The sequence below is a fragment of the Sinocyclocheilus anshuiensis genome, unplaced genomic scaffold (genome assembly GCF_001515605.1).
Source record: "Sinocyclocheilus anshuiensis isolate Anshui unplaced genomic scaffold, SAMN03320099.WGS_v1.1 scaffold590, whole genome shotgun sequence".
Lineage (NCBI taxonomy): Eukaryota > Metazoa > Chordata > Actinopteri > Cypriniformes > Cyprinidae > Sinocyclocheilus > Sinocyclocheilus anshuiensis.
Window position 1 is genome coordinate 1513846 of NW_015544192.1, and position 10925 is coordinate 1524770.

Here is a 10925-nt window from a genome sequence, read left to right on the forward strand (position 1 = left end):
GGCGTGGACGAGTCTTAACTTTTATAAAGAATATCTCTTTCGGTTTGAGACTTTAATCTTTGCAACTTTAGAGATCTTATCTATTCACAAACAGTTTGTAACATTCCAAAGAGAAAGGAAAACTTGAAATCGCATCATATGACCCCTTTAAAACTTTAGGGTCAGACTTCGTTTTTTGAAAGAAAATTAATACTTTTATTTAGAAGGATGAATTCAACTAATCAAATGTGACAGTAAAGATATTTATAATGTTTAAAAAATCTGTTCTTCTGAACTTTCTATTCAACCTGAAAAAAGCATCACCGTTTCCACAAAAATATTAAGCAACACAACCAATTTCAACACTGATAATAAGAAGAAATTCTTGACAGCAAATCAGCATACTAGAATGATTTCTGAAAGATCAAGTGAGACTGAAGACTGGAGTAATTTGCCATCACAGGAACAAATTATATTTAAAATATATTAAAATAGAAAACAGTTATTTTAAATTGTAATAATATTTCACAATATTACTGTGAAAATTTTTAATAGTAGAATAATAGTAAATGCAGCATCAGTGAGCATGAGAGACTTTACATTTAACAATCATACTGACCCCAAAGTTTTAAACAGTACGCCAAGTTGGTCTACTTTTTGTTAGGCGACATTAGGATCTCAAACCTGATATTCACTGTATCATATGCAGTTTTCTGTATGATAAAAACTTACATCATTCTTCCCATTTCTCCTGAGTGGATCTTTGAGTGGATGCCGTCTGTCATTTTCAGAAGAAGAAAGCGAAGATTTGGGAGTCTCCATTACTCTCTCTGGTGGCAGTGTTACTACAAACAACAGATAATGTTAACAGATCTTACAAAGACTTTTAACTGAGAAAAACTTTTTTTTAGAAAAATATCCAACTTAATAGAATATTAAAATGACAGATAAGTCTGTATTAATTCGCTTTAAACAAAGGCACTGTTTGTAAATGAGTTTCCTTTCACAGCTCGACTTACCCGGCAGCGAACAGTACTGATCTGACAACTGATCTTCTTTTGGATCTCTACCACTAAGATCCTAGAGTTAAAGAGGCAAAACAAATCATTAAAACTTTGGACATCCTAAGAAAACAATGGATTCAAGTGCAGCTATTGTGTGCAGTAAAGGACCCACAGGATGATTTATATTACATTAGAAAGTATAGAAAACAACACTCATGCTAGTTTCTTTGGAGGGTGAATATCTGTAAAATGATAAATGGACTAACATGATCTATGAACCTTTGCATTTCTAAGTCAGTTCTGAATATCATTGGTGTAGAAAACATGCTTCCGAGCTGGAAAACCAGCCCCCATAATGAATTCACCAGGAACAAGAAAAAAAAATCACTTCATTCTTTGCACTCCTGTGGTCTTAAGCCCAATTGTTTCCAGACTTTGGGGTCAGTATGATTGCACTGCTGGTTTCTGAGGGAGGAAGTGAATTGCCCTCCATGACAAAACAGCTCAACATCATCTGTAATCCTCCCTGCCACAACTTTGTCCCTCTTACACTAGCAAAAAACACAACTATAAACGTATGTCACATTCCAAGATTTTAGCATTTTTTAACTTAATATAATGTAATTTTGCTTGCAACATTTAAATATTTCTGGAAAAAAAAACACAACAATACACTTTATGAAATTCAAAGAATCCTTACAGCATTCTGTATTAACAGAAAATTGTTGTGAGCAACCACCATAACAAATTTTAACATTTAGAATTTTAAATAAATCGATCACACTGCTGGATGTTTTTTTACTGAACATAGTAGAATATCATACTATTTCATATTAAATGTAATATTACGTAATAAATCTATTATTCAAAAAAATGAAAGCGTTAACACTGTGAATATGAACAGAATTCCCTCTCAGACAGGGGCATGATGTAGACACGGTGTTACTCATGCCAGCTTTGACATCATGCACAACTATAAAACCAGATATTAACTCACACTATCAACTCATTAAGTATAACACCCAGTGTGCTCATTTGAGGCCAGACGTGAGAAGCATAAGGTTTCATACAAACTGCATTTGAAGTAACATACACAACAACTACCTTCTTTTATGAGCCAGAACCATGCATCTATCTGGAGAAAACAGCTTAAGAACATGCAGTCAGCCTTCCCTTTGAGTGAGCTTGTTTAAAAATCACCCAACACAAAATAATAAATATATTAGGGATGTGCCGATTAAAATGATGGCTGATACTGATAAGCCAATTATTATTTTTATGTTATGGTCAATAACTAAAAGCGGTTCTATTAAACTATTATATTAACATTAAAATGCTACACTTTTTCTCTAAATTATTCTCTACATTAACCAAATAAAATGCCTAAAACTTCACAACAGACATTATACAGTACGATATACGGACATTCATTTTGAGATTTGCTAAAGATATCTTTAAATAATTATTAGATTGTTAGTGTTTTAAAGATTCATTTTAAGTGAGTGTTAGATGACAGCAAAGGTAAAAATATGTAGAAATATAAAAATAGTTGCTATGAACATGAACAATTAAAAAACCAATACAGACCTATAGACACTGTAAAACGTTTGCAATTTTTACAGGGAAAAAAAACTGTAAAAATGCTGCAGTAAAACCCTGTTATTTGGTTAACTTTAAGTTACCATATACTGTGAAAAATCGTTTAGCATAATTGTACAGTAAAATACTTCCAAATGTATGGTTTTTGCAAGCACAAATTATATAGTAATTACCATACAGTTATGATTAAAAACAGTAAAAGGCTATCCCAGAAGCCCCTGCATGGCACAAAACATATAATTATATTTTCTATAAATACCTTTTTCTTTTCATTTTATCATTAATGTGCATTTGGGAGTTTTGTGCTACATTTTCTGTTGTAAAATATAAGATGTATAATATTTTCTGCTGTAAAAAATTAGTCAAACGTTGGGGAGTTCTTTTTTTATGTTTTTTACAGTAAATTTAACAGAATATTTTTTCATATACGTTTACCAGAACTTGCAGTCTGACAGACACCTGAAGAACAAAGCCCGGAGAAGTTTGATCAGTGATCAGTGATCAGTTTGCCAATGATTTCTCCCATCATCACTGCCAAGCCTCTGCCACACTCTGCCTGCTCTAGGGCCTTTGATGTGGGCTCAGATTACCAGCTTGGAGGGTTTTTTTCCTGCCCTGAGCCTGGTGTCACTGGGCCAGACACCCCCTATCCCAACTCCAGTTCCTTTTCACCACCCACTCACACTGCTGTCTGTACCCTCTCACGAGGTTCAGAACAGTACCTGGCTTTGTTTCCTCTCACTTCCTGTCACCAAACACCTGGATGGAACCCTTATTACATGGTGAGAGAAAGGGAGAGAAACAACATGCCATTTGATCATCAGTGAGCTGAGGTGGGTTGGAGTATGATCGTGCTTCAAGGTACTAGAATATCTAACACTATTTGCTCAAAATGTTGAGGCTTGGCATGATTGATTTTATCTTTCGTGGTCTTGGAATAAACTCAAACGCAATCCAGCATCACTATGCCTTCCATGTTTAGATGGGCAATGATTCAAGCAAGAACTGCATAATGGCTTTCAGTTGTAGTATTCCTTTCTTACCCAAACTTGATTTTATTAGTATGGACTAATGGCATACAAGTACTTAAAGAGATAGTTCACTCAAAAAAAAAAAAACATTCTGTCATCATTTTGAAGAATGTTGGTAACCAAACAGTTTCTGGTCCCCATAGACTTCCATAGTATTTTTTTCCATACTATGGAGGTCTATGGGGACCAGAAACTGTTTGGTTACCAACATTCTTCAAAATATCTTCTTTTGTGTTCAGCAAAAGAAAGAAATTTATACAGTTTTGGAACAACTTGATGGTGGGTAAATGATGACAGAATTTTTATATTTCGGACTATAAAAACTCTAATCTAATATAAACCACACATCAAGCTTATACCATTGTGAGTAGAAATAGCAGTCTGGGGGCACCTAGATCAGACTGAAAGGGCACTTTAGCGTCTGTGATTAAAGGGCCCCCTAGCAAACTAGCTGTGCTAGCTGACGAAAACTGCCCTTGTTTTTCTATCAGATAAATAGTGTCCAGCTGAATTAATTTAGTATTTTGTTAGACGGGTATAAAAAAAGCTTAGTTTACCTATCAAGTTTAAGCTTTTAGTTTTGGATGTTTTTAGTTGTTTTAATACTACAGTTGATTGCTTCTGTTGTCCTCATTTGTAAGTCGCTTTGGATAAAAGCATCTGCTAAATGACTAAATGACTAAATAAATAAATATCAACACATGGAAGTTGAAGGTCAATAGAACAGGACAGAATCAGTTTATCTGTTACTTCACAACTTTTTATGTATTTTTGATATTTCCTGATACAACCAACAAATTTTGAGTGTTAGCAGTAAACAGACTTAAGTAATAATACTTAATGAGTTCTCATGCTCATTTAAATTATTTAAGAAAACATAGCTGTCATCCCATGCACCCTATTCTAAAGAGACATGGGTCACTGCCTCCAGCACACACTTCCTTGTGTCCTTTGAAGTGCGACAGAGAGGAAAAAGGGTGAAAGAAAGGATTCTTCCACCCTTTCCAAGCAAACGTAGACTCCTTTGAGCCCTCTGAGACCAAAACCTTTCAAGTGTCCCTTGCTTTATGACCCACACTGCAGGATCCTGCCATGAAAAAACAGTGTCCTAATTAGACCTGAAACACACTGGAGACAGAAAGCATACACATGTCCTCATTTAATGTCAAAGACTGATTCAGTGTGAATACATTCTGTGAGTAAAACTGAAATAAATGAGATTTGGATTTATGATGCCAATGTATTCTTATAATCCCATTTTTTGGAGACTATTTCATGTGATGTATACTCTCAGGGGTGGTACCCTTTTAAAAGTTATCCATATGTATTACTATGTATCATTTAGAGGTAATTAAGGTACAAAGATGTACCTTTTAGCTTTTGTACCTTTCGATAGTGCCCCAGTGACAGCTTTGTACCTTTTTGTCTGATAGCGTACAACAGATGTGAACATTTGTGTCAACTGGTGGTGACATGCATTCATCCGCAATCTAACTTGTTACTAAAACATTTATTTGTCACTTAGTAACAGTAAGCAAACCCACATGTGTAATTCAAAGAAAGCAAGTACTCTTTCTTCATTTTTGCATACATTTTCAGCTTGCACAATAGACTTTAGTAAGTTTATTTGCCATATTGATTTTATGTGACAGAAAACAAGGCTGTGAGGGGTAGACTTGCAGTCTTTACAGTGGCATGCACTGCATAAATGTCCTAAATCACGGGTAAATTTAAAAAAATTATGGCGTTTTTTGTTTTCTTAAAGTTTTTATAAAATAATTTTTGCCAGTTGAACAGCTGGCATGTTGGTAAACAGTAAAATCCATTAAACACAGTACTTCACAGTTTTGGTTTCATTAATTGTCAAAAATTAAACATGACACTACCCTGACCGATGTCTATAGTTTCATCATCTGTGATTACTAACAAATATGAACAGGTTGCCAGTATGCTTGTTCTCTGGGATCACACCCATGATCATTGTGTTGCTAGCACCATGCTCAACCAACTGAACTTCAAAAACTACTAGCAAATAATGTTAAATTTTTTGCAATATCACAACTTGTTTATTGCATTTATCACCCTAATGTGCCATTCTTTGTGGCTATTTATATGTATTCCTTCAGCTGCTACAGGTACCCTGTCTTGAAAATTGATTTATCAAACCATTTAAAGCATTTTAAGCCCTTTCTTTTATACATCTTTAGTGATATATGGTCATCGTCAACCTCCTCCAAGTAAGTGGGTCTATACGTCTTTAAAATGTTAAAAACAAACGGCCTACACAAACACAAAAATCCAGGTAACTGTTCATCTTCCTGCACGTCTGAATTCGCCTGACAAACAGCAACACTAAATGCACTGTGTTGTATGTTTCCTTGGTCCTAACCACCAACCCTGATCTCTGAATTAGACGTTTGATGTTCACAGCATCACCACAACAATCCAACACCTTTAGCTGAACCACTCGTCTACATTTTGCAACTCGTTTGCAGCAGCCTTCATCATAGCACTCCTCCCACCAACTACACCTCCTTTCCCTCCTCCAACCACTTCCCCCCATTTTCCCATCACAGCCTCCCTCTGTTTTCAAAACCAATAACAGATGTGTGGTGGGGCTGCGCTCAAAGACCCTGCTGTTCTGGCTGCCGGCCATATGTATTTCACACAGTGATGAAGGCTCCAGGCTCCACTGAGAGAATGAGAGCAAAGGAAAGAGAGGGAAGAGACCCAACACCATTTAAATACAATGCTTAGAGTACAGTGCAATGCGGAGAAAACTGTTCAGTGCCTGGTTGTTTTCAAAAACTGAGTAGCAACTGGCAGTCTAAAGTGTGGAAATGATTAAGCCAATTTATGTCGATTTGTGTTGACTCACATTTACATTTCTTCACTTCACTTCAAATAGTGCAAGCTAGGTATACACATTTTCAGATCCCAGGGAATCAAACCCATGACTATATGTATACTCTACTTAAACAATAGGAATACTTGCAGCTTGTCCATTATAATCAAAAAAAAAATAATAACTATTGGTACTTCAGAGTTTGACACCAGATTTTAGGTCATAAAAATAAAGATAAACCTAATGTACTGGCTACATAATGTACAAATTAAAGGGTTTTATAGCAACATTGTTTATTTTAATAAGCAAAACTCACATTACATAATGCTAAGCAGATCAGTAGTCTATTTCATAAACATTGCAATAAGAATACAGTATGCAATGACTACAAATGTATTTACTGTTGCTACATTGCTTTTCATGAGTAAGCTATATAATCTAGTAATGTTTCATAATGGCTTAAAAGTTAAGATGAAGTGTTAATTTGTGCTCATCAACCAGCTAACACTTAACTCTTAAACATGCACTCATATAGATGTGGTGTAGTTAACTTAAATCTGTCCTGAACATTAAGAATTGTCACCTTTACCTGCTTGTTTCTGTCCACTTCACCAGTACAGTCAGCCTCCTTGAAAACATCTCCTATTGCAACACAAATGTCCATTTAATACAATTTTCTTATGTAACAGCTTTATGGATAAGAAAGTTATACATGCATCACCTTACCCTCTGGATTCTCTCTCCGTTTACAGGCTAGAAAAAAAACGAGAAAACAAGAATGAAAATAAAGCCGCTTGATAAATTGTAGCGTCTGGCATGATATTCGCAGTGTCTTACCAGGTTTCGATTGCAGTTTTCCCATGTTGATTTATTTCACTTATGGAAAGAACTAACGAGCTGTCATTTCAGAAACAACTGTGTCATCTTCTGTGCCATAAATGAAGTGGAGCCGGATATGCATGTTTCCATTCAAGTCTGTCCATATTATTGCCGGAGACTGAAAGAAGTTTGGGAAACTCTTCCGTGAGAATTTGCTTCACGCTCGCTCTCTCGCTGTGGAGGCACCGCAACTCGATTTACCCTCCCCTTTGACGATGTGCACCTCCTTCAGTTTTAACCCACTTTATTTATTCGACAGCCTGGTAAAATCTGCATGAGAATTCTCATCCAAACATTAGACCATACTCCTAAAACTACATTTTCGGTTTATTTATTTCTCATTTCTCTTCTTCCGAGAGATTCACTTGAATCTCGCAATTTTCAGCAAGCTCTTTAAAATGACCGATTGTGTTTCAAATGAAACACAACATAATCTTTTCAGACCAAATATATATATATTTTTTAGCTTTGAGACACCTAAATACAAAAAAAAAAAATGTATTAAAAATTGTTTAACTTCACTGCATTTCGTTATACAAAAGAACAGTTGCAATGCTTTTCATCAATCAAACAGCAATTACATTGTAGCGCCATCTGGTGATGTCTTGAGATATAACGTATCACGAAATAGAAAGGAGATCTGTTTTCTCTCTCTCTCTCTCTCTCTCAAAAATGATCACGATAATCACAATAACTTTGCAACTATAAGCTACAGGTGCATCTCAATAAATTAGAATGTCGTGGAAAAGTTCATTTATTTCAGTAATTCAACTCAAATTCCAATGAAAGAACCAGTATGGGCCATTCTGGAAGACTGTCCACTGAGAATGAAGAATTACTGGATGTGTAGATCTGAAAAACAATGAACAAATAGCAAGAACAGCCACATAATTAGTGAGATTAGATTAAATGCAACTGCTATTTTTTACCCTGTACCTGTTTATCCGAGAAAAGAACTGCTCTGAAAAATCAACAAAGTGCAGGGGAAGAAAGGTGCAAGTGATGTACTGGATATATTGAAAGAATCAAACATCTCACATGCAAGTGCTTCCTGTGAATTTTGCTTGACCTACAGACCAAGACAAAAATTTTAGTCACTAATTCCGTATCAGAGACAGTATAATGAACTTACATGTGAATTTACCTCTCACTCAAATCAAATGAAAAGTTTTAACAAGAAACACAAATAAAACGGAACAGACTGTGGTAGAGGATTAATTGTCTGTCTAGTGTGAAATCAGGAAATTCTGCACATGAACATTAAACCACTGAAAGAAAAATTGAAACTGATGAATCTTAAACTGTATTGAATCATTCACTTTCTGCTGCTGTACCAGTTATAAACAATGTTATTTAAAAAAACAAAAAGGTTAAAAATTCAGTTCATAATAAACGTGCTATCATACGAAACATTTAAACATTAAACGTGTTTTATTATTTTATAAGAGTTAGGAAGAGTCATTGATCTTTCAGCTTTTAGTTTGCAGTTTTTTTTATTTGCGCACATAAATGTGTAGTAAGTTAAAGGTGAAGCAGGCATTTTGGAGACCCTGATCTTTATTCAGAGGAGCAGTAGTTGCAGTTGTGCTTGTTGATCAACAAGTGCTTCAGTTTTGGATCATTCCTGTAGCATGCAAGCAGCAACATTTTTTCTCTTTGCTCCTTCTCATTCCGTATTTTCTTCTCAACCATTTTCTTGGGCTTATACTCTACCAAGGTGAACAGAACAAGTGCCACTTTTCTTTTGCTCGTTTGCTCTTCCTGGATGTTCACATTTTGCTGGGTCTCATTCTTGGAACCTTCAGGAGAGCTTACACAGAGCAGCTTCATCATGTGCTCATCCATCTGCTTCTTTTTCTGAGAAGGGATATCCGAATGGCCTTGAATGGCTTTGGAGTCTCCCACTTCATTGGGGTGATCTTCCTCACATCCCTGGACCTCCACCACTTCACTCGCCCACACTTCCTCCCGCACCTCGCTTTCACTCTCCAACCAAGCAACCATTTTTCTTGGATTCATTTCAGCCTCCAGCGGTCGGGGGCGTTCAGACTTGAGTAAGTCACAGGCCCGGATGGTCTTCCCTGTGTACTCCACATACCCGTTCTCCTCATCCTCTATGTCAATGAGCATGAGTTGTGGAGGCGGCTCAAACAGGGAAGAAGTGGATGGCTGAGGCTTCACCAGGCTGGGAGGACACATTTGAGTTGGTGAACAATGCAGATCAACAACTTCATCAGGTGAAGGAGTGGGGCTCGGAGGAACCACCAGTCGTTTGGGAGGATGCACTTGGGAGTGTCGGAGAGAAAAGAGTTCATCATACGCTGGAGTGGGACGTGGAGGAACAGCCAACGGTTTGGGAGGATCCACTTGAAGAGGAGAACATGGCAGGGACACTTCCTCAGGTGCAGGAGCTGGCTTTTGAGGCCGCATGGGCGGTTTGGTCACTGGCGGCAGGGGCTTGAAGCGAGCGGCTGTTAGAGTGAGATGTTCAGACACTTTGAAGTTCTCCCTCTATTGGCTTCAAGAAGGAAGATCTCACTGGAGGACTAGAGTTTGCTGAGGTTTGACCTCCACAAGAAGTGGAGTTGGCTCAGTGGTATTTTGTTCCTTCAGTTTTCTTTTTCTTTTCTCCAGCCTCTCTATGCTCACTTCCTCCCTCCACCAACTTTTCTAGACTCTGCATCTTTCTGAATTTGGCAGACTTTCTTTTTTTCTGATGCACATTTCCTCTCTCCTTCATCTTTTCAAGGCTGAGTGTCTCTCTCGCTTCTTCAGCCTTGTTTTGATGACTTCCTCCCTCATTTATTTCTCATTCTTCACCTTTCTTTTTACCTCTCTTTCCAGCGCCCATTCTTGCGCTACACACTGCTGTGCCCTCTGAGGTGTCTCCCTTCTGTGCAAAAAGTGAGCAAAATGCTCAAAAAGTTGTCTACATACACTGCTGAACAGTGCCATTGTGGACACTGAATGCTGCAAATGAAGTCAGTATTTGTCATTAATATCTCCAGAAAGTCACGAAAGTATCTTTCGATCTTTTCACTCCTAACACACCAACAGAAGACAAGGGTCAGAGCAGCAGTTTAGAGCTGCCAGAACGGAATCTCCACTATGATGTCACAACAGTGTGCTGAACCCTGAGAACTCGGAACTATGTGAGCAGCTAACATACACATACACATTCAAACATACACATTCACACTAGTGGCACCAAAAATTAAATACTGACTGTTTCCAAACAAGTTTCCCAAACACTCCTCCTGGCCTTGAATATTAAACCAAGATAGTAAAAAAAATTACACATTTCAATTAATGTAGACCAAGAGAAGCTATAGGCCTATCATGGTACATTGTACAGAAACATTAAAAAAGAGCAGCATTGAAATGTCTATATTTGTGATCTTACAGTTAAAGGGTTAGTTCACCCAAAAATGAAAATTACCCCATGATTTACTTACCCTCAAGCCATCCTAGATGTATATGGCTTTCTTCTTTTAGACGAATAGAATCAAGAGTTTTATTTAAATAATGGTCAGGCTAATCCATGCTTTATAATGGGAGTCCAAAATTTAAAGTCTAAAAAATTGCACC

The 10925-nt window shown here is 36.9% G+C and overlaps 1 protein-coding gene across 1 annotated transcript in view; it reads right to left on the bottom strand.

Moving 5' to 3' along the window:
* Positions 1–7644, bottom strand: part of LOC107696516 (protein naked cuticle homolog 2-like) — an 8011-nt gene extending 367 nt beyond the window's left edge. Inside the window, exons 1-5 of the mRNA XM_016496875.1 lie at positions 7296–7644; positions 7185–7211; positions 7048–7100; positions 999–1059; positions 712–824 (exon numbers count right to left, since the gene is read on the bottom strand). Of these exons, the coding sequence (XP_016352361.1) occupies positions 712–824; positions 999–1059; positions 7048–7100; positions 7185–7211; positions 7296–7320 (279 nt within the window). The 5' untranslated portion in view covers positions 7321–7644. The remainder of the gene's footprint in view (positions 1–711; positions 825–998; positions 1060–7047; positions 7101–7184; positions 7212–7295) is intronic.
* Between the last annotated feature and the right edge of the window lie 3281 nt (positions 7645–10925).